The sequence below is a fragment of the Scomber japonicus genome, chromosome 9 (assembly GCF_027409825.1).
Source record: "Scomber japonicus isolate fScoJap1 chromosome 9, fScoJap1.pri, whole genome shotgun sequence".
Taxonomy (NCBI): Eukaryota; Metazoa; Chordata; class Actinopteri; order Scombriformes; family Scombridae; genus Scomber; species Scomber japonicus.
Window position 1 is genome coordinate 30,584,016 of NC_070586.1, and position 25,206 is coordinate 30,609,221.

Consider the following 25,206-nt stretch of genomic DNA (forward strand, 5'->3'; position numbering starts at 1 on the left):
GATCTGCAAATACACAAACAAATTCCACAAATATAAAAAATGCATTAAATTAATTTTGTGAACTCAGTTTTTATTTGTGAATCGAAAAAACATTTGTGGATCTCAGTTCTACGCTTGTGGATTTGCTTTTTACACACACGGAGTTTTGAAACAAACTTTCCGCCCGTCCGAACGAAAATCCACTCGTATCACTCGGCTATTTTCGGATAGCAAGTGATCGCCTACTGGTGACGTCATTTCCGCATATCAAAGTAAGAGCACGCAGTCTTTCTATGAGCTTTTTAAAATGTTTATCAGCGATAAGTGACGTGCATTCATGGTTTCATGTTAATGTCATACAGTGATTATTACTGTGTTTATTTGTTCTATGTATATTATCTAGCACACACGTTCATATACATTTCTGTTTGAGTATGAAAGGCACCAGGATGCTTGTGGGCAACGTTCAGACAATTTTTATCGTTAAACAATAATAAAAAATAAATAAATAAATAAACACAGCTATTCATAAAACAGAATGAATACAAATGCAAAATATATTATCATTATTATTATTATTTTTATTATTGTTTAACGATAAAAAATGTCTTTTAAATGCTGTGCTGAAAATGTCTAAATCTTAAACCCCATCATTTTCTACTGATTACACTAGTATTGAAAGGTTGTGAAGAGATGTCTGGATGTCAGTCACCAGCAGTCTACAGGGGCCCTCTTTACAGGTTGGATTGTTATGACTTCTGGCCTATTTACAATGCATCTTAATCATATTTGCAATGTATAAAATCCTGCACCCTGTTCTCCCAGCACGCAACATGAATGCTTACACATAGACATTAGAACTACATTAGTAAGAGTACACTACTAATAAGATGTGAAGTGCGTTGTGACTTTTACCCATCTGAAAGAATAAATGAAAAATATAAAGGATGAGGTGGCTGATAACTGCTTAGCAGCAGCCAAGCCACCGTTTTAGAGAGCTGAATGTTGATGCCTTTCATACTCAAACAGAAATGTATATGAACGTGTGTGCTAGATAATATACATAGAACAAATAAACACACACTAATAATCACTGTATGACATTAACATGAAACCATGAATGCACCACGTCACTTATCGCTGATAAACATTTTAAAAAGCTCATAGAAAGACTGCGTGCTCTTACTTTGATATGCGGAAATGACGTCACCAGTAGGCGATCACTTGCTATCCGAAAATAGCCGAGTGATACGAGTGGATTTTCGTTCGGACGGGCGGAAAGTTTGTTTCAAAACTCCGTGTGTGTAAAAAGCAAATCCACAAGCGTAGAACTGAGATCCACAAATGTTTTTTCGATTCACAAATAAAAACTGAGTTCACAAAATTAATTTAATGCATTTTTTATATTTGTGGAATTTGTTTGTGTATTTGCAGATCCGTTTTATATTTGCAAAATATTTTTGTGAGTATACAAATCTTTTTTTTGTATTTGTGGAAGGTGTTTATATTTACAGATTACACATTTACACACAGATTGTCGATCTGCACACACACAACATTATGAAACAAATCTAACTCCATAATAATTCATCCCTGTTAGCTTGTTTGCTACTGAGAGTTGTGGGTAAAAATGGATAGCAAAGAAAGCAAAGAACAGAGCAAAAACGAACCCAAGGTGGGTCCTTTTGCATCCTCTCTGGATGTTTGTTCAAATGAATACTATCTCGAAAGAGTGTGGTAAACTCATTCATTTTCCTGTCTGTTTCATCCTGTCTGCTGTGACCTCTGCTCTGTGTGTGTGTGTGTGTGTGTGTGTGTGTGTGTGTGTGTGTGTGTGTAGCTCAGCCCCCATCCTCGTGCAAACAGGTACAGATACAGACAGAGAGCAGAGGATAGTGACGGAGAAGCAAACACCCCATTCTCTCCTCACTATCTCCAATCAGCTGCTCAAAGTGAATAAAAGTGTGCAGGGCTTACATTCATCCTGATTATTATGTAGCTACAATGTGATATTTCAGCAGTGGCATTCATCATTTAGTTGCGGTGCTGACTGACCACATTTGTTATGTTTGCTGTGATTGTTTCAATGCAAGACAAGGTGTAATGATGCAAAAGAAGCCACTGTTGAAAGAATTTAGGGGACTGAAGCACGTAAAAAAAAACAAAAAACAGCAATGTAAGCTTGGCCTTACGCTGTCTGACTATTTTTGCTCTTATGGGCAAGTCTTTCAATCTCATTATACTAACTTAACTAGTCTGAAGTACAGTTTTGTACTCAGGATTCCTGTTAAATGACCAGTCTCGTGAAGTTAACACTGGCTAAAAATACAACGTAGAGGCATATAAGGTTTACTTTGTAATGTCATTTCAATTGTGGTAGATCTAAATAACATAAGTACTACAGAATCTAGAGAGGAAAATAAACCATCACTTTAACCCTACTCCCTTATCTCAGCCCAGTATAATAATCCAAGATAAATTTACTCCTTACTAATGCTTAAATACTCAAAAACTACTTGACAACCATCCAAGTTCAGCTGGTAGAGCAAGAGTTAGAGATTGTTACTCACAAAAGCCTCCACCTTTGCTAGAAGAAACAGTCCCACTTTAGCTGCTGTCTCCCTCAGGCTGCTTTTCACTACTATTATCTGTCAGGTCTTAAGTGCTCTGGGACAAAGCTGCACAAAAAGCATTACATTCATACAGAGTACTTCACTGTGTTATTTTTTTTTATCTAAAGTGACCAATGAGTGGCTTTATTCTTCTTTTTGGAATGACGCCCAGGGTTAGTTCATCATATAACATTTCTCAACACACGCGCACACAGACACACAGACACACACACACACACACACACACACACACACACTAGAGTCAGATGTGTGTCTGGTACTTCAGTTTGAGAGATATGGCAGTAGGAAGTACTATAAAGTGGGAGCTGCATTATGATTCATTGACTCTGTATTAAAAGAGTGCACTGAGCCATATGCTGTGTGAGCCAAAGAGAAAGGTGCTTTTAGGTTTAGACCCCAAACTGTCTGGACTATCACCATGAAACGTTATGTTGAAAATCCTTGATCAGTTGCCAAATCAAACTGATACACGAGTAGATGTGAACCTACTATATTTCCAGGAAAACCTGCCACGTTTGCATGGCATAAATTACTTTGAAAGCCTTACATTCATTGTAGTGTCAAAGACCTCATTGTAAGTATGACCGCTTTTTGTTAAGAATGCCCACAGCTAAAAAATAACAACCAAAACTTCATGAATATCTACAAGTGCTATGTAGAGGACAACTGGACTTGATTTAGAGTCTCAAATACATTTCACCACTTGAGGCTTCTTGCTTGAATGTGATTCTTTATGGTAATAATCCGTCATAGCCCCTCTCTCTCTCTCTCTCTCTCTCTCTCTCTCTCTCTCTCTCTCTCTCTCTCTCTCTCTCTCTCTCTCTCTCTCTCTCTCTCTCTCTCTCTCTCTCTCTCTCTCTCTCTCTCTCTCTCTCTCTCTCTCTCTCTCTCTCTCTCTCTCTCTCTCTCTCTCTCATCCTGTCAGTTCTCTGACCTCTATAATAAAGTACAGGGAGCTATATGACAGGACAGCACATTGCTAATTGTTCGACGCAAACTTGTTTTATGCTGTTATGTAACTTTTCCTAAAATTACCCGTGCTTTCCAACTTATATAAATTTACTTCCTGACATAGCCTCACACAGTCTTGTTTAAATTATAAGGAGGTGACAGCGAGGCTTTCAAGTGCCATTATTTGCACTTGCTCTGCAGATAAAACGTCAGATACAGCACATACTCAGCCTCGTTCACCTCATCCTTTCTCCTCTGTTGACAAGTGACCTACCTTGGCTGTCTGTGCAGTGCAAACTTTGTGCAGCGCTCCCCTACTGTTCTCTTTAGAATAATCTTCCTGGCAATGTAAACACTATTTCAGTGTCTTAGTACAGACTCAGCGCCTTAAGGCAGATGCATGTGATGATGAAGCTAAAACCACATTTGATATGTTTGATGTGTTTGTTTCAACACAAGACAAGGTATAAATGTTAAAATAAAATTCATCCTGATTATAGTCAGAACTCTTGTGGGTTATATCATTTTTAGTGGGAAATGACAAGAACAAATTATAGCAAAGTTTGGTGGTTTTCTCATTTCTTTGTTGTGCAAGGTGATCAAACATACAATATTAAAAAGGCATGAAAAAGTAATTCCCCAACTGCAGCCAATTAACTGCAGCCAAATTAAATCAGTGATTAGAGCCAACTGTTACGGCTAGATGCAGAAAAGAGAGGCAGACTATACTATACATTTCCACTCTTGTTATTAAATTGCTAGTTTCATTCCCGACTCTAGTATTTTAATATTTTGGTTCATGTACAACAATCATACAAAGAGAAAATCCATCATAGAAGAGGCAGGGATACTAATTTCATCATCAATAAGAGTCTCAATAGACTTTAAAGTAATGCAGCCAGTTTCTTTTCTGCCATCAGCATTATGTGAACTATAAGAGAGTCTCAAGTGGCTTTTTTTGGAATATTTTGTAAGTAGGAGTGACACACAGAGCCATATTGTTCTCTCCATAGTCACATTTTTCTCAGCTGGAAAACCTCCTGCACTGCTGTTCTGGCTCTTTGTACCAACATATATAAAGTGCTGAGAACGCATGTCTCTGAGGGTTGTGAGTATGCACACCAAAAATATGAGAGCATCAGAAGAGTTTTGTCACAAGATAAGTTTTGGAATATACAGGATACCACAGATTGACAGTGAAATCCTCCAGTGGATTTCTCATTTAGTGTCATTAGGGATAGTTATTTTTAGTGTACAGATGGTCAGCCTGCGGGGCTCATCCGTCCCTCACACCCCTTAACTTTGGCCCCCAGATTATTTGCTTGAAGTATGCAGTATGAACATCTGATACACGTATACAATTTGGCAAGATAAACACTTTAATTTGAGATGGGTTAGTTCGCGCCCAGATGAGGACTTTGCTGTCTAATCTGTTTTTTGAACCTGACATCTGGCTTGTCGGTGACCTCTCATATAAAAAGGTCAAATTCTGTAAAAGTCCTGATGCTTCAAGTAAGATATGAGAACAAATGTAACAAGATGAATACACTAAAAGATATATTTTTTAAAGATTTAGCTGTCCCACGCAGTATTCAGCTGCCTAACAGGCTTTGATCACATGACACTTCACTGAATTTGCACTTTATGTTTTTATCTATTACCCAAATGATGCTTCTTTAATTATGTTTTTAATCATGGTTTTTGTCTTGTATGGCTGTTGACGCTTTGATGTGTTTTGTGCTCTATTTGTGCAAATTAGATTGCCCTTGGAGCATTCATCCATCCATCCATCCATCCATCCATCCATCCATCAAAGCCACTATGGAGGACCTACACTCCATCATATAGACATTCCTGATCTAGAATGACACACATAATTTATTGTTGCACACATTTAAAGTGCAATAATGCCTATGGTCCAATTAGATGTTTCTTTACCAGTAATTCTATGTTTTCATTTAACATCCTTTTAGCCATGAAAAGCTCATAATCCTTTTCTCTTCCCTCCTTCATATACATTTACACCTAATACATCTTTCTTAAGTAATTGCTTAAGCATGATGCTTAGATCAAAGAATTTTCCTCAAGCACACCCAAGTAGTGACTGAAGAGAGTATTGTACAAAACAAGAGTGATGCTGTGACTTTCTTTTTTTTTTCTTTCTTGAAAGTAATTTAAGCCTTCAATAGATGCTAATTTCAGGAATTTACAGACTTTCAGTGTGTGACTCTTTCCACACATTCTCCAGGTTATTTGGTCCAAAATTCTAATTTCTACAATCCTGTTTTGTCCCTGTCAATAATTGCTGTGCTTGTCAAAGAAAAAAGCTTTTACTTCAAACCTCCACCACTGTTGCAATTTTCTATACTCTCAGAATGTGGCAGTTCTTGTGTCCTCTTGTACCCTTCTATTCTCTTTGTTGTTGAATGTGTCCAAACAGGCAGAAATGGCTTTGAGATTGAGCTCAGAATGGCCACAGAGCTTCTGTTGTTGATGGGTAAAAAACCTTGAGGAAACAAGTGGGTGAATGATTTCCAATAGAAATCCACACATCCGACACACTTTAGCTGGCCCTTGAGGCGATCTGTCCATTTGCAGCAGAGTGTCAATAGGGGAACAGAAACCAGCTCTGCAATGTCTGAGGCTGTTGTCTTATCTCTCTCCTATCTTAAGTCCACCAGTCAATACAAAATAATACAGGATTTTGACAGAGCTATCATAAGACATCCAATATTTTGGTCCCGAGTATAAATCGTCATCATGTTATTTATTTGTATGAGATACCGTGTATCAAATGAAAGTGTTATTGCTTACCCTGTGCTGGGCCGAGTGAGGTAATAGAACTCTGGTTTGGAATGTAGTTTTTGGTCAGAATAAGACAGACTCTATGAATGTTTTAGCTTATAGTATTTTGGGATATTTGAAAACATTCTGGCCTCAAGCATCAGGTTTATTTTTCATGTTTGCAGCTTTGGTCAAATGCAGCATTTGAAGTGATACAAATACAATCAAAATGACCTGATCCTGATTACTGTTGATGAGGTTAGTATCAATTGAACAAAGTTAAGGCATAATAACTCCCCTATGCTAATGTACAGCCTCAGATATTCAATCATAATATTAGAGTTGATTAGGCTATTCGCTCTTAAACAACCTGGCAGAGAAGCTACTAATTTATTCATGTGCTCGCCTTCACTTAAATTGTAAGTATGACTGTTTAGACTCTCCTGGCTTGTCTTGATGTTGTGATATCTGTTTGTACTCTAATTAATCCCAAATGAGAAGTTCTAAGTGAGACACACATACTGGCACAATTCACATTGATTGTTTCAAATCTTCTTCTTTTAAAATAGTTAATTCCCTCAAATGTAACATCTTTTCCTTATTGATAATGTCCCCTTAGCGATTCCTTTTACTAGAATGTGGATCTGGCTGCTGCTCTATTGCTGACCCTGAAGTGTTTTGTGACTTTCCATGGGTATCAAAAAAATTCTGAGTGGTTCTGACCATAGGCTGTCGAGGCCATTGTTCGCTCACTTTACTTTTTCTGACAAAGTTTAATAGCATCCTACTTTAAATCCATTCACATTTCAGGGTGTTTTACCTTTAGTTCTGAACTTGAATGCAGTGGCAATGCAGCAGGCCCACAGCAACATTTGCAATCCAGCAGTGCCATGAATATGGAAAAGATGAAAACCAATAGCTGAGCTCCTTCATGTTGGCTCTGGCTTGACCTCGCATAGTTGGCTCCTGCGCCAGATTTAGATTTACCACACTGAAACAAATATCTATAGCTGTAGTTCCTCCACGGTAAGCAGCACGAGAAGTTACGGTCAAGGTGTCCTTCACAAGTGTTTAAATGGCTGTACTACAGTATAAGATCCTGCAAGTGTGTATACGTGAGTCATGATATTTCATACATTCTCACAGAGCCATTTCTTTTCTTGCATACCCTACTGAGAGCCATGCATTTATGCATTTCATCAGATGGATCAGAGCTCAGGGGCAGCTAGAGTAAACCGTGCACTTGGAAAGCAACAGCAGTGTTTTGTTAAAGGATATTTTAATAGGCATAACCACACTGCGGGACGTCAGTCTCAATTGTGAATAGATATTTTAATTTGTTTTTTAAAAAACATGTTCATGCTCATATCTATTGTAAAATAAAGCAAAAACAGAGGTATTGAACACTGACAAGTAAAACACATCACATGTATTTTCACAGCTACACCTCCCCCGCTGATTTTGAGCAGATTCCAGTTCCTGCTCTTTCCATTTCTCTCTCTCTTTGTTACTGTGCATTCATGTTCTTGCAGGCTCAGTCATGCTGCCGTGGCAACAAAATTATGGCAATCTTCTCTATTGAAGATTTTCCTATTGTTGTAGCACTGCTGACCATTTCTGATTTGAGTGTTCGAACAGAAGAGGCTGGTGGGCTGCATGCTTCATAATCTGACACTATCACACTCTCAGATTGTGACTTCTTGTCTTTTACTGTTCACACTGATGAGAAAAGACAAACAAATCACAATTCTGACACCTTTAAAATGCAGGAAACTGTTCTTCTTTATGCACATTTATACTGTAACCATAAGCACAATCTACACTGTGCGTCTGTAGTGTAACAGCAGCTTACCCTGGCTGAACAGATATTGACTGGAGTATAAGACCCTTTACATGCAATACATACTGTAATCCTGTGCGCTTTCTCTTTCAGTCTATTGAAATGACAGGCTTTTAGGAGCAGGCTTTTATTCCTAACTTTTAATGTTCTTATAAAAAATATTTGCTTGCATTTTAGAAAGAAGCCTCACTGGTTTCTGATCTGCTCTGGTTTAAATAAGCTGTTTTTGCTGTTATTGCAAATTCTTGCTGTTAACTAATAAACTCAACATAATTTATATTTCCAAAGCACAAATTTCAGAGCTATGCCATACTGCTGCTGAACTTCCCTCTCTCTCTCCCTTTCCCTCCATTTCTGCTGATTAATAACTATTAGTTTGTTTTGCTTTTATTTCTGTCTGTTTAATCTGATAATTATGTTATGTTGATACTGCTCTTATTTATTGAAAAATGTAGGTGTTTTAAAAATCAAATCTCCCTGTCTCTCTCTCAGCTGGTCCTGAAAAAACAACAACATAAGTCTAAAATGAATGTGGAAAAAACCTTTCGTTAAATGTATGGCATCAAGTAGCCATAGTAATAATGACCCAGGAAAGTGATGCAGTTCGGATGATGTCAATATAAGGTGACATTTTGCCATATTAGGAGGAGGCAGGTGGGGTGAAACCAGGATAGTTAGATGATGAAGATGACTGAGCTGTAGGAAGCCAATGTTCACTTCCCCTATCCAACGGTGAGTGTCATGTTTCCAACTGCGAGTCGGGACATTTAAAAAAATAACCTGTAACACTAACACAACCTTGTTGTGGTGTAGAATCCAGGAAGGTAGAAAGTGATCTTTAACCCAAACCATGAAATTTCTCTAACCAAATGTTTTTTTTGTCTAAACTTAACCAGACCTTCACCACAGCTTCATCTCACCATAGATTTCTTTTGTTTTGTTATTTGTAACTGTTCCGGAAATTGTCATATTGAGCTCCTATGAGTCTTTCTGAAAATGCTCCTGAGGGTCATTTTTGAGTGCAGGTACAATCGACCTATGTGGTAGTTTTATTATGACGATATGTTGCCTATTTCCTGTCTTTCAATCATTTAACATTTGTATAATCAATACTTCCTGCACAGATGTTTCACACTAAAAGCCAGCTCAAAGGGCATTACACCGTGTAACAAATGTTCACTTGTTTTTCAGTAGTGAGTGTTATTTTCTAATTACTTATGCAAAAAAGTCAGAAAAAACAACATGTGAATTACCAGATGATGGAGACTATATTCGGGGGCTGATTTGTGAAAGTGATTTACACTATAATTGTAAATCTCAAAAAATTACTTCTAAATCTTTTGTGGTCACTTTTGTATAACCTAGGTTATAATGGGTGTTAGTTTTGACTCATGACTTTAGGTGAATAAAAACATGCAAATTTAGCTGGTATCCCATTGGAAATAGTTCAATTTCAAAATGTGATTGCCCAGGTGACAAAAGCAATTCTATAATTTTTAAGCATGAACAAATAGGAAATAACATTTACTACTCAGGAACAAAAAATATATATTATGGTCCCCCTCTGGATTTTTTCATATGAAACTTCTGCAGTAAGTGTTGAGTGCAGTAAGTGTACACAGCAACTTAACATCGATCGAAAAAACGGCAAAGTTGAAGCGAGTTGAGTAAATGAAAACAGTATTTCTGTTAACAAAGAGAAACTCAGAGCGGTGAGTATGACAGTAAGCTCCCGTCTGCAGATAATTCAATCTTTTATGGCTGCTTTATGGACTGTATAGATAGTGTTACTGCAGCCAAACAGATGTTGATTGCAACATTAGACTCTTTCAGTGCAATACAACACTACTGTGCTCTTCAGCCTATTGAAATCCTAAATGATTTTACAAAGGACACAATTCTAGGATTATACAGAAACGTGATACAAGCCAGAGCTGTCCTCCAATCGGCGGTGGTATAATGGAATGCCCTGCTCATATTCAACACACAATTACACTAATGACACCGCATCGCTGTGGCCTCATGATCCTGCATCAAAATAGAGATGTTCATCATGGTAATTAGACAGCTTTCTACGCAGGCTTTATTTGTGTGTTTGGGTGGCACATCAGACTTCAGAGTACCTTAGTTTGATGCTTCCACACATGAATAAGTCATATCCCGAGGCTATCCATATTTCATCAAACATCCTCATCCATAATGGACGCTGTTCACCAGCCGAGGTCCTCACCTGATAGGGGCTGTCTCATCGCCCTTGTCCAGCCACTCCTGTGGAGGGATGATGTACATACACCACAACCCCCAGTTATAGCCATGGGCGGCGTTAGCGTACTGCTGCACCTCAAACGTGTTGTACTTGATGTTGTCTATGGCGGGCAGAATGATGCGGGTGTGATCCTCCTTCATCCGGGTCAGAATAGGTTCAGCCCTTTGGATCAAAAAAAAAAAAAAAAAAGAAAAAGAGAAAAAAAGAGAGAGTAGTTAAGAGCTGACTTTCTACATAAAGTATGCAGAAGCTTCACCGCACAGTTGCAAAAGGTGAAAAAAAGAGAGTGAGAAGAGAACGGTCTGCTACAGGGCAAATAATAAAATGGTGCATATTTTCATTCTGCTCTGTAGAGGTTTGAAGTATTAATATTGCAACAATGTTAGAATGAATAAATCTGGTCAGGAATGAACAGGTGGATAATGTTACTGAATGCTAATGCTGCTTTGAAAGTTGTGAATGTGGCGCAGGATATCAACCCAAATATTTTTTTAAACACACTGTGGCACTGAACCTAATATCGCAAAGGTATTTACTGTGATCCTGATTCCTTAGGATGATGCCAGGAGCAGCTATAAACGACTACAGATGTCATCTCAAATTTCGCTCCGGCGCTGCATTAACATGGGTTCTCAGCGACGACGCAGTCTGTCGAATCAGCATTTATTCAACATTCAAAACGATTGCCGGGATTCGCCTCCCTCGACTGTTTATGATGTGAAGGTCTTGCGAAATGAATTTTCCGTGGGACAACAAATAATATCATATCATATTTTATATCTGCTGCTCATGAAAACGAAGTGTCAAAATGTGACACTTATCCCAGCAAGAGACTTGATAAGAGGTAAAACCTGATAGAGCAAAACACATCAAGTGAAAAGAGAGGCTTAGTCTGCTCCTGGGAAAACTATCCACTCTTTCCCCCCCCCCTCTCCTTTCCCTCCACTGCGTGAACAGTTACAAGTTAGCCTTGCTCCAAAAGCTTGCCGCATTTTTCATCTCGTGGCTTTTGCTCGGGGGCTGCTTTTGCTGGCACACATTCTGTTAGAGCACATCAAATGGAGAGCAGAAGTTGTATTCATGAAACTTCCTTAGGCTAAGAGTAGCTCTTAATGGACCAATTTAGGAGAAACTCTCAAATATTATGGGCGAATATCAGTCCTAACCTTAATACTTTTTGTCTTAGTTCATGGGGCATTTTAGCGCTTGGTGCTGAGTCTGTGGACTGAGATAGCATCAAACCCAACATGTCTTCTCTAGATGCCACAGTTCCGCAGCTTATTTCGTCTAGCTCAATTATAATAAAGAAGCTGGTGTCCAGACCCTCACCTACACACCTACAAGACCACTGGCTGACACTGATATGACAGTCAACACTGAGTGTGACATTGAAGGAAATGCATTCACTCACTTTCAAAACCCATAAAAAGATTGATATCTCTTTCATGTCTGTTAAGTATAAAGCTAGAGCCTGGACATGAGTAGCCCAGCATTGAGACAGAGGGGGGGGGGGGGGCTTAAATAAAAATCTGCTGACCGGCACGTCTGAGCTCACCACAGCATGTGTTGTTTGTTTATTCTGTAGACAAAAAACTAAAAACAACTATTTGAGGTTTTATGGGGATTTATGTGCTGAAACTAAGATTCTAGAAAGTCACTGTGCCCTGCTGTTTCCCAAGAAACACTGTAACTCTCTGTACAACCACAACTTGTCATTTTCACATTCGTGTATGGATTAAACAAACACATCAATACACCTGCTGAAAAATGCTCTTGTATTGTGATGGACATGTGTACTGTAGTTTAGATTGAGTTGATCAAAGACAGTGTTTGGTTTTCATATAGCCACTCACTAGCACACCAATGGCCCCATTTTAACTGTGCAAGCACAGTTATAAGGGCATCTGGTAGGTATTTGGGTGTATGGACTGTGTGGACATCACCATGCATACTTGCTTTTTTGGTCCATGCAGGTAACGTCCCAAACATTGACACAACTTCAGTTTTGGAACCATTTTTGAACCCTTAACGGCATGTCTTGATTGTATATTTAAAGAACAGTCAATCAACATCTCAGTGCTTGTTGGGTAATGACAACAAATGTTCAGATTTCAATTCAGAGTTATGAGAAGTTAACGGATTCCATTCATTTCCTATGGAGAGCAGGAGATCCAGCCAGTGATTTGACGGCATGGCAGAATTTTATCATCTCAACCAGTTTTCAAAATCATACTTTAGCGTACTGTTGCTGTAAAATGAGATCTTATGTGATGCAGCTGCTATGTTGAAAACAGCAGAGCAAGCACCGCCCAATTTGCAGTACATCACCCACCATTTCACCAGCGGTCAAAGCATTGGGTGGTCCAGTATGTCCAGTGTGTCCAGATGTGTCATCGCCGGATTCAGTGTGTCTGCACTATACGTTTTTTTCATCAGTTAGAAACTAAAATAACGATATAAATGAAATAAGGAAGATTATACATTTGTATAATCTCCCCCATTCCTCATGCTGAAAGATCATCTCCACCATATCTTCAAAGCAACTCTTTATATGCTCAATTCTTCATATGATATACTTCTAAATTTTAAAAAAAGGAGGCTGCAATTATAAAATGATAAATGTATCTCTCAAGAACACTCCCACACTCCAACTTTCCCTCTGTCTTTCCACCCACTAACTTTCTTCATCCCTCCCCATCTACTTCTCTTCAAAAAGTGAAACCCATTTATCTTCCAAAAGCAAAATTACTACTTATCACGTGAAGGTAGGGGACAGAAAGTACTGAGGGAATGGATCCAAATTGAACTATATGCGACGATGATATCAGTAAAATATGAAGCAGTGCTTCGAAAAAGCCATTATTTAATAACGTGAGAGTGGTTGTTAAAAGTACTACAGCCTCCATCCTAAGAGGCTAGCAGATGGCTCTTCTGTCTTAACTATGATGTCATATGAGCTCAACGGTGGGTTGGCCGAGTATGACCTCCAAGTGATGATCTTTCTAAGAAAAAAAAATACAAAGTAATAATTACTGCAGAGGCATCTCACTTTTAAAAGAATGGGTAGATATTTTGGGGTATTTTTGTGTGGATTCAACCAAAGATATAACTTGTTAATTAGTGAGTTTTAGAGCTGCTGGTAAAGTGGATTATTCAACTTTTGTAAAGAGCCAAACTACCTCTATGTAGCTAATTGCCTTCTGGTTTTAGCTCACTGCAAAAAAAAATAATGAGTTTATTTCTCAAACTGTTAACTTATACCTATACAATAGCATGGTAACATATGAAAGACCTCATCCATGCCACTGGGATAATGGTTATAATCTAAAACACTTCAAAATGTTTAAGAAATACAGCAGATAGATGGCCACAAGTCACAAAAACCACACTTACTAAATTGTACTGTTATCAGCAGCCTGCCATGAAATCAATATCACTTCAATTCATCACCATTAAATCTTCATGATTGCATTCTGAACAGCAACAATGAACTGTTCTCTTTGTAGCTGGGCTCGGTATACTCTGCATGTTCCCCAAACGAAATCTCACTTTAACAATTACACATTTTATGCAATTATACTCCAAGAAGCCATGGATTGTAATTTTGTTGATTTCTAAACATAAACTAGCAAGTAATGCTGCATATGGGGCTACATAGCACTTTCAAACCCTCTTTGTTTGTGTCCTCTTTGGCAAAACTTGCGTCTGGTGTTTGAAGATGGAATTATTTCCACATTCAAATAGGCTACCTTGATCTGCTGGATGAAAAGAATGCAAATCTTGATTTACTGAAATATTTGCATCTTCACTGTCAATGAAAATATGTCAAATGGTGGCGTTGATAGAGAGTATTCACACTGCACTATATCCTCATATAGAGTGTATAGAAAAATGCTGCTAAATAAATCATAAAATAAATCTGACAGTTAAACATTACTTTCTGAAGATAAATTAATCATTTCTGTGTTTTTATTGCTATAGGTTGTAATATTGAGAATTCTTTCAGAAAATAGTTTCAAAGCCACCCTACAGTTATTCCACTCCAAGTGTCACTTCATTATTGAGAGGGGCAGTATGAGCAAACCTTGTTGAATGAAGGTCACGCTGTGTTGTGTACAGTTTCTGAGTATGCACTGAAACAGACCTTTAGCTTTAACGTAGTAATTCTCTTGACTTGTAGCTAAAGTCTTGCTGCTCTGCTGTCCCTGCCTCTGCACATTTTCCAGTCATCTTCCTGTGTCCTTTGCAACCCCCAAAACACCCCTGAGCCAGCTAGCAGCTCTTGTACCTCAGGGATCCATGAAGCTTATGAGATAGAGACGCTTTGGAAATGAGGACACATCTGGTTTTGACAGAGGAGCCTGTGTCATTCCTCTGCCTGTATCTGCCATTCCATCTGCATAATATCGAGAGGGTTATCCATCCACATCGGAATGAATCATACTCAGCTCCCGATTACAATAGTATAACCTTCTTCTCCACTGATGACTCATCCAATATTGTGAATACATGTTGACAACATCGATTAACTCAACTCTCACTATGTCTCCTACCTTTAACTGGTGCTAATATTAAAAAAAACCCAGCAGCTCTCTCCTTTGGGGGGTTACATTTTTTATTTAAATTTAAATTAATGGATCTTAAATTTGGAATGATTCTGGAGCAGAGAATTATCTGATAATGGGATCTAACTGCACTCAGAATTATGCCCCAAGTGCAGCAGGGCCCTGGATGTCTAAAATAAGATGCCCTTTAATTCTGCCCTGGACCCAACACAGCAGAACATGTGAGCTACCCTTGCAGGGAGAAATTCAATTTTTGGTATATGCAGCGTTCACTGATGACCCAAATAATTAATGTGAGAGGATGAATAAGTGTTGAACAAATGCATACAGCATGCATGTGCATATGACGGAGTTTGTGTGATGTCTCTTTGAGAAGAATCTAAGCCTGCATTGCCTTGAGCCATTTTTAAGCGCATTAAATCTCTCTAAATGTGAGGCCTTCCACAGTCCTCCTGGCTGGCTGTTTTGCAGAGCTGCTCAGACATGTGTAGAGCACATATTAATATTGGCCAGTCTCCTGCCTCCCATAAAATATGCAGGATCCAAAGACAGTCAAGGTATCTATGCAGAATTTCAATTCATTATGGCGTCAGGGCTTTTTGAAGTAGATGGGGAGATGCGGACGCATGAACTGGAAAAGGTTCTTACGGTGCAGTGTTAGATTCCACACTACTTCTAAATGCATTTGCTCAGGATGTGGTTGATATGATACAAATGTAAAGGCGGCATAAATCTCTGTCTTTTCTGTGGTTTTGGAGGTCTGCCTGGCTTGTGCTCTGTGAAGCACTCAATATGGCTGCTTTGCCTCTTTTCTCATCTCCAGACAGATATAAACACAGACAGACAGACAGACACAGGGAGCGAAAGTAAAAACATGATTTACTTTAGGTTAAAAAAATATTTCCTCAGCCTTCAAGAACCCTGAAATTGATGTACCATTAAAGTGAATATAATACTGTTGCACTTGTGTGGCATAATGAGCAGATAGATATTAAAAAAGGAACTAATATCAAATATGGATGTGACAAATATTACATATTTCATAATTACAGGAGGTGGAAGATTATGAATTCCACCAGTTTGTCTTATTCCTGGATAAACTCACCAGGTCACATAGCAGCGGAGCATTCAACATTCATCAAAGTGTTGCTTTCTGAAGCATGTATTTCATTACAACCTCCTCGCAATGACAATCTTATCTCCAGCACACACTCAGCAGGGAGCAGAAGCCACACTGCTAATCATTAATCGTTAATAACCTGAGATAGCTACTGTGCCAGGGTTTCAAAAAAACAAATAAATATCAATTTCCCTGTGCCTCCCCTCTGCATCCGTGTGGTTCGAGTGTGGCATACAGTAGGTCCTAATTACAACACGCTCCCATTTCCTGCCATTAATCCTGTTTATTTACAGAGCGAGGGCAGGAAAACGGGTCCCGTTTGGAGCAAAATGGACAACCCCTGTCACAGGGATGGATGGATATGAAGCACTGGAGGAGATGGATTGCTAGCATTTAGCTGATGCAATACCGCATCAATGATAGGCAACTATTTCATATCCTCATATTAAGGCAGAGTAAAGCCATGGAAATCAGATTCCATCACTCCTCTGGTGAAAACCACCCGCTTCTTAACTCCTCATAAACCGACATGGTGTAAGGGAATGGGAAACAGCTGTCAAGTGCACTATACAGTATGATACAATTATGTTTGCTTTAACAGTAATGCGAAACAGCAATACATTTCAGCTGCAAATGTACAGCACCCCAGGGGGAAGCCATGCCAATGAATCACACCACTGCAGCTGAGAGCTGGCAGCATTGTCTCTGGCTCAGTATGCACAGGCAGCGTGCACAAGGTCATTGAGGGAGAGTCACCACAACATTTAGAGGAACCATCCATCTCACTTATCACTGTATGTGCCATGGTGAATAATCATATTATGATAAATAGGGGTCTTCTTCCATTGTAGCAAATAGATAGTGTAGATACCACGAGTGAATCTATCTGAATAAAGGAGCAGCAGAGAATGTTGGCACACATACAGTAGATAATGTAAATCAACACACAAAGAAGAAGAAATCTAAGCAACATGAGCAGGCTTCTTGAAAATGTCTGTCATCTCCCGCTTTGCTATATCTCTTTAACCAGAAATCACAGGGATTCTGCTCTACTTTTCATTGACTCCTGTAAATATATCCTCATGCAAAAGCAAATCTAAAAAGCACCCGAACGAAAAATGAAGGCAGTCAGTTATCAAAGGAAGATGGAGGCGGGCATGTGGGTGAGGGTATGGTAAGGGGGGAACAGAAGATATGATGGCAGCAGGTGAAGTAAATCAAAGGAAATGCCGACACAGCCTCGGCATGTAAAACAGGGGGTGAGTGAGGGGCTAGCACGAGAACTGATGAGGAGGAAACCTATACAAAAGGTGAAGGGGTTATATGGGGGCATGAGAGGTACATCTACACTTAAGTAAGAACAGATGGGGAAACAGATGAAGGAACCACCAGGGCCTCAATTATCTTCTGTAATGCACCTAGGTAATGATGCAACTTCTTTTTTTTCTTTTTTTTTTGAGCGCTGCATGTTGGCTGTGCGGATGGTTGGCTCTCATTGTAGCCTGCAGGCCTGATGTTACCATTCATGCTATTAAACAGTCTGCCGAGAGGAAGTGATGGAGGTACATTAAATCATCTGTTTTTAAGGGTCAGAAGGTCACTGTGCTTGGTGGTTAATGGCTGACTAATCTATGGTGGACTATGTGTATACTTCATTTATTTCATAGGCAGGGTCACACTTTCATGTCTATGAGAGAAACACTGAGATGCTTATATACTACGCAGTTGATACAGTCAATCTAAAGCTAGCATGTCAATACCCTGTTCTCATGTTTTCAACCTGTAAGGCCTAATATGTTGGCATGGCAGTGTCAAAGCCAGTATCTCTATTAGTCTGTTTCCCAAAAAAATTTATACATGTATTTGTATTATAATTCATATTTATACAAAAACCTTCCCACACTCTAACTACCCTCACCCAGACATCTTTATTTTCTGATAATAACATATATACAAAATAACATCATGTCAAATCCTGTTGTGTATTTAAACTCTACCTTTTAAAATGAAAGAATCTAAAGTAAATCTACATAAATATTGTGTAACTATAATTGGTCCAGGTGGAAATATAGAGTCATGGTTGCTTTGGATTTTTCTTAAAACGCTGAAGGTTGTGTAAGCACAAAGATAAGGCCCATATGAATGTAAAGTTGAAGTGGGAAAGGTATTGACAAAAAACTGTGTATAACAGCTCACTGGATGTCGTACATACAATGGGGGCAGGTCCAGGTGAAAATTGGTTGCAAGTGTCTATGAAAAAAATAGAAAGCTATTGACAAAAATCTGAGCGCATACACTTTAGAAATGATCTCCAATTTCAGTTCATCAAATTCCCGTCAATTGTCACATCAAGAGCCACGCTTTAATATCAGATAATGAGGCTTTAATATCAGATAATGAGGCTTTAATATCAGATAATGAGGAGAAAATAACACCTTTGCACACGTTTAACTTTATCCTGCACTGCACAACTAAGAGGATTAAAACTGATGAAAATGTATTGCCAAATGTCTAAATATTTATTATTAAAACTATCTGTCCACGTCCTTGCAGCCTATAAGCCTGTTTGTTTATATTCTGGTGAGTCTGCCTCATTGAAATTCGTGGTGCTTTAAGTCTGAATCTGTTGATTATGAGCCAAGAACTGAAATGTGCAGTTAAGAGTGAGATCATCTCATTGTAGCAGTGTGTATACGATGATGTGTTTCAATTTGACTGACTAACAAGAGGAGATGTGATATTTGTGGTAAATTGTGTTAGAGCGCATTATAAGTTCATATGCAAATAATGGATTCATATCTTGTTTACACGCCGAGTATTGAGTTAGCCAAAAAATCTGAGTTGCATTCAGGCACTGTAAACAATTTATGAGCGAAATGTTTCACTGCGCTTTCCTCATCCATCCCTCCTCTCCTTCATTCCTTTATCCCTTCCCGTCCCCCTGCTGCCTCCCAGGCATTTTCCCAAGGAACAAAAGCTACACTTCATCTTCAAACACTGACATTACGACAGGCTCAAATTAGGTGTCATTTACATGTGTTTGAGTGACTTGTTTGTCAGTAAACTTGAACAGCAGGTAGACATTGGACTGAGACCCCCAAAAGTAATTTCATATTGCAAAGTAAACCCAGAAATATAATAAAATAATGTCGAACATTTGAACTGCCTCTTTAATTACACTCACTTTCGTCTTTCACAGTGTTTGGCTGTTTCTTTCTTGTCCTAACTATATTTTCTGGAAAGGTAGTGTCATTTAATATGTCTCTGCACTCGGCTCTAACCAAACCTCATTACTCACAATTTAAAACGAGATGCAAAAGGGAGAGCATAGGCTATTAATGATGAACTCTCACTAATAATAAGGGTCACCCTGCTAAAAAAAAGTGCTGCCTCAGTTAGAACATGTCTTACACTACCTCTAAATGCTTAAGGCAGACTAAACAGCATATTTCAACGATAATAATCTTACATGACATCCCTCTGTACTGAAACATAAAAAGCAAATTGCAAAGGTGTGAAAGGACACAGGAACAGCTTATACCCTCTTGCCTCAAACATGACCTTTTCTTACCAGCCAGTGTTGAACTCGACGTGAGCATCAAAGAAACCGACGACAGCAGCCGTGGCCGCGTTCCAGCCGTGTATTCTGGCTCGGATCAGGCCCTCCCGCTTGCTGTTCCTCACAATCTTTACCAGGCCTGGGTAGCGTTTGTTCACATACTGGTCCAAGTTGAATTTCAGCTCCACTGAAAGAAGGGCAGATTAGAGAGAATCCTCATTTAAGTGACATCCAAATGGCAGTGTGAGCACATTAAACAGGCAGCTTTAGGAGATGATTTTGTGTTTCTTAGAACCCAATTATATTATATTATATTATAACCCAATATAATGCCAAAACTGCCTTGCAGTGCAGTCTACAGGGCTGTTTGAAAATAAGTGTTCATTTTAACAATTGTTTGGGCAATTGTTTGGGCTATTTTCCCCATTTAGCTACAAAAAAAAAAAAGTGTACACAGGATGTTAACCAGTGCTGCGCAAATAACTTGAAAAATGTAATCACTCATTACACATTGTTCAATGAAAGAGTATTTCCTTTACTAACTACAACAGACAAAGTAATTTGACTTTAAATAACAAATATTCACTGTTTGGATAATGCAAAACAAGACTACAAATGAGAAGCCTATAGTTTGGAGGCAGGCTATTTACTGACCACACAGCTAGCGTAACGTTAGCCCCCTGACACAGCAGTGTAGGGATCATCCCTATGTTCCCCGGGTCCTATGTTCCCCGGGTCCTATGTTCCCCGCTTTGTATGTGACCGGGGAACATAGGGATGATCCCGTCTACAGTTAGCTGAGTTAGCCGCTGACTTAGTCGACGAATTAGCAGATGAGTTAGCCGCCGAGCTAGCAGCCGAATTAGCCGCAGAGCTAGCAGCCGAGCTAGCAGCCGATCTAACAGCGGAGTTAGCCGCTGAGCTAGCAACCGAGTTAGCCACGATCGGGGAATATAGGACCCGGGGAACATTAGCGACTCCTGCCTGTAGGTTCAACGTTAGCAAACTTAGTGGACACAACAAATAATTCAGACAATTTTTGAATACATGTGAGATTTCTCTTCTTCAGCCTCTTCCACCAAGCTACAATAACAGTGCTTTCAGACCAGATATAAGAGGAGCAGCACAAAATGGCTAACTAGGGTGTTACCAACTCTGTATGTAATTAAGCAAAATATCAATAGTCTAACGTGGTATCGTTGCTCTCTCTGATATATTTCGACATGCTTGAGTTAAATAATTCAAGGAAGCACAAAATGAACTTTTCCACCATTCTTATCTAGGATAAAACTGTTGCCATAACATCCACGTCACGACACTACCATAATCCCAGTTGTAGAGGTCATTGTATTGGGGTCAAAGTTTACTCAAATTGTGGAGAGTTGAACTTTTGCTTTTGGTGTGTGTGTGTGTGTGTGTGTGTGTGTGTGTGTGTAACAGAAACACAGCCAGACAAAATTGATCAACTATGCGAACAATTCAATGTTCAAATTGTCAAAGTAATCACTACTCAAAGTGATTGCATTACTGTAAAGCTCTACTAAGTAACACATTGCTGCTCAGCACTGATGGTTATTAGCAGCTCCAAATATTGAGAGGAACTGAGAGCAATTGGAAAAAAGATACCAAACTAATAAGCAAGAACTTTTGCAGAAAAATGTTTTGATCTTTGGCAGCTTGGATGTGCTTTTAACTCATGACATTAATTCAAACTAGATGTATATATCAAGTAAAAGCAGCATTCGTTTGATTATCCTAACTGAGACAATGTTCAAGGTTACTGTACAGTGTCACCATTCAATGTTTATTCCAGCAGGATTATAACATCTTCCCTCCTCTGCTCTCACAGATGAGGCTGGCTGTCATCACCAGAAACAAAGTTTGTTGGGTAAACAGCCAGTTGCACAAATTGCTGTCTGTGTTTCTTTGGAGTATAGACGACTGTTTGAGCTTCTCCTCTAGGTTACTGCTGAGCGTTCCACTTTCTGAGGGAGAGATTAATAAGGACGCTTGTGGCGCACAGGCTCTGAGCAACACCTAGCTTCTGACTTTGACTTGCAACATAAATCAGGCAGTGAAAGTTAAAAAAAAAAAAAAAAAAATGGCAATCTAATCCCTTGTCTGTGTGACTGAGGAGATGCAGTGAGCAGAGAGATTGTCAGCAGTCGTTTTCTGTCTCACAGTGAGTGCTGCAGGAAAAGAGGGTACATTTGGAAGCAGTGTCCTTCGCATTTGACATCAGATTAAAGCAACCACTGAATCCTGGCCACCTGGTTTCTGTAGATATTCTCTCAACAGAAGAACAAAAATGCAACAAAAAAAACAATGTTTGAAATACAAAATGCCTCCTAAATGGCCATAATGAGGCAGCTGGGCCTTTCCTCTTTCATTTGTGGCATGAAGGCATCACAAAGTGGTGGTAGAAATTAGCATTTTTCATGTATTTAATACTAATCACATGTAAAACAAATATATGAATAATGGGGTTCATACTGACTGCATTCTGCATTGGATTACTCCCTGTTAGAAGTTACATTGTGCCACTTTGCAGTTTGGCTCTGTTTAGAGTGTTGCATGTTTTGAACCTGCGCAACGTGACTCCATCATCAGCCGACCCCGCAGCTACAATATGATAAAAGCTATTAGAGTGTAATAATTACTGGGCTTTGCTGGGAAGGAGAAAAGTTATGGGCCTCCCTCTGAACCTAGCAAATAAAATGTTGGACTGCATCCATGGGAGGAGAGTTATGGAGAGCGGAATACATTTTAAAGGACTGGCAGTGTAACATAGCAGAGGATAAATAACTATCCATCATGCTATGAATTTAAAATGAATACATAGTACACTGCGCACACCAGGAGCACCATGAATTCCTCTGACGAAATGGAGGATTATGGAAGCTCCTGTGTTAAGGACAGATGGTAGAGAGGTATTGAACATGCTTTGGGCTATTTAAACTGTTTCGCATTCACCTCAAGAACATGCTGCAAAGCTTGAAGTGCATCCTCCCACTTGCCTCGTATCTGTTCACTAACTACCAGTATATATGTATCAAAAATAACCCAGAGGAACCTCGGTATGATCTGCCAAACAAACACGGTATGTTACTTCTACTGCACAAACCACCGGCCAAATGATTCAGAGTTTCCAGACGTGGATTTATGGACTGATACGAAAACAGGTCTGAAACTGATCATTTTGATCGATCACAAGCAGACTAGTAAAGTTACTTATTGAGTAAACTGACTCTCCCACAAGCGATCTTCATTAAATATTAAGATTTGTAGTGAAAAGTAAAACGATAGTGCTCATCCTGGCTGTCCTGTGCAATAAACCCCTCACTGTGATTAAGAAATGTGTATTGACAGTAGACAGTGTATTTTATTTAGGCAAATAATCTGTGCACCAGCATGTTAGAGAAATTTTAAATTAGTATATGCTTTTTTAACTCCTCCACCCTTAACCCACTCCTCACATTGTTACATTTGCTTCATGTAAAATTCTGCTCTGGCAACACGTGCTTGATGTTCTCTGACTCACTGACAGATAAATTATGAACAACCATCAGGGATACTCTCTCTAACCCAAATTAAATAGTGTCTTTTTAATATCTAACTGCTAATGCCGCTTACTAATTTGACATACTCTTTGTTCCTTACATAATTGTTCTCAGCCCCTCATTAGGAGGTGACAGATTGTTTTAGGGAAAAATATGAAAATCATAGTAAACACTTGAGAATCGTTAACATCATTTTTTGTAAGCATTCTGTTGTGTAATACAAATTTCCTGCAATATGTTATGGAGCAAATCCTCCATTTAGCAGCTTTCATCTGATTTAATGTATGCAATGTTTGAAGTAATTCTTCTCCAGTCGAAAATTAATACTACAAGCTGTACTCAACTGGTGCTCAGTTTATATCCTGTTTTCATTATATGAATCATTAAGTTATCAGTTCCGTGGTGGTATTTACTGGAATTGAATTCTGTAGGGTTCATTAAGCTTTTCCTTGCTGCTAACATGGCGACAACACAATGAATTGGAGTCATCCTGCCACACACACACACACACACACACACACACACACACACACACACAGCTAAAGCTCATCTATGGACATGTGAATTTAGCTCAGATTGTACTGGTACCAGTGCTGAGAACAAACCTCTCAGCCACCAATAAATGTCACTGGCTTTCCCAGCAAAGGAAATGTGTTGCGGTGACAAGGCAAACATGCTTCCTGTGCGTGATTCATTATGCCAGTAGTGAATGTGCCTGTACCTCCACTCATCTTACTGAGCCTTGTTTAAATGAAAGGGGACAGACAGAGCCATCCAGAAAAGGTCAAGCAGTCCAGTCTGCATGTTAATTGTCTAATGTCAGAGCGGAGTGGCTCCCAACAGCTCACACATCTGCACAAATTATCGTCACGGTTGGTAAACGTACAGTATGAACGACTGACGGATGTGTCGGTACGCCATCAGTGACCTGATTTCGACCTTTCATTAAAAGAAAAGCAGCAGCAGACAAGTGGGCACTGAAACATCAACACCTTGTAGTCATGAACCATGATGTCAGTGAACTGCACACGGCACACAATGTTGAACCCCGGTGTGAGTGACACTTAACAGCAAAGGTTGTAAAAAAAGAAGTGACAGAGGCAGGAGTTGGAACATGAGCCTGGGGTAAATATATGGCTTTTTAGCTGCTAAAAACTTCATTATTTTCACCAGGTGGTAGCTAACTGTTTGGTAGGTAGCATGCAGTGGGTTAATGAGAGCTTTGTCACTGAAAACAAGTGCCTGCTGCTGCTGAAAACGATGCTATGAGCGTGGTGTGAGTGAACCAAAGCAGTTCAGTTATCGGTCGTAAAAGCAAAACAAACCATTAAAAGTCACTAAAACGCTTTGTAGAGCTGAAGAGAACCGCAGAGCCAGATGATAATTCTCATCTTCATCTATATGAGCAACATCTTTTACATTACACAGAGTCATTTGATCCATTGTCAATAAAGCAAGTACTGATTACACCAGCTTTAAAAGTATCACAGATTTCCTGCAGATAAATAATAGTTCATTTCAGTACTGCCATAATCTCATCATGGATTTCAGTGGAGAGGTGTTGAATTCAAACATGTGGGGCAAACTGACAAAACAACTTAATGAGATGAGGCGTTGGCTTCCAGGTCTGTCTCTTCATTGGCTTTTAACGGCTTCCTCCTTAATAGTACCCTGTTAGAGCCACAGTGGGGAGTGGGGATGTGCCAGTGGTGACTCTTGCTCGGCCGTCTTTCAGTATGTTATTTACATGCGCCCTTTTCCTCTGCCAGCCTGAGGGAGGCAGGCCTGTTACTCTGTGCCAAGTGAAGGAGGGCCAAGTGTCATCTGGAATCTAGTTCATTGTCCCTCTCTCTCCAAACAGGAAAGCTTTTGGGATGTGGAGACGGGCATCGTCAGCTGCTGTGGGCGTCATGGTGTGGAAGCAACTGAAGCATTTTCCCATATCACCA

At 39.3% G+C, this 25,206-nt stretch overlaps 1 protein-coding gene across 1 annotated transcript in view; it reads right to left on the reverse strand.

Annotated features, from left to right (window-relative positions):
* Window positions 1-25,206, reverse strand: part of galnt9 (polypeptide N-acetylgalactosaminyltransferase 9) — a 92,444-nt gene that overhangs the window by 37,484 nt on the left and 29,754 nt on the right. The window contains exons 4-5 of the mRNA XM_053326117.1: window positions 19,710-19,884; window positions 10,418-10,615 (exon numbers count right to left, since the gene is read on the reverse strand). Of these exons, the coding sequence (XP_053182092.1) occupies window positions 10,418-10,615; window positions 19,710-19,884 (373 nt within the window). The remainder of the gene's footprint in view (window positions 1-10,417; window positions 10,616-19,709; window positions 19,885-25,206) is intronic.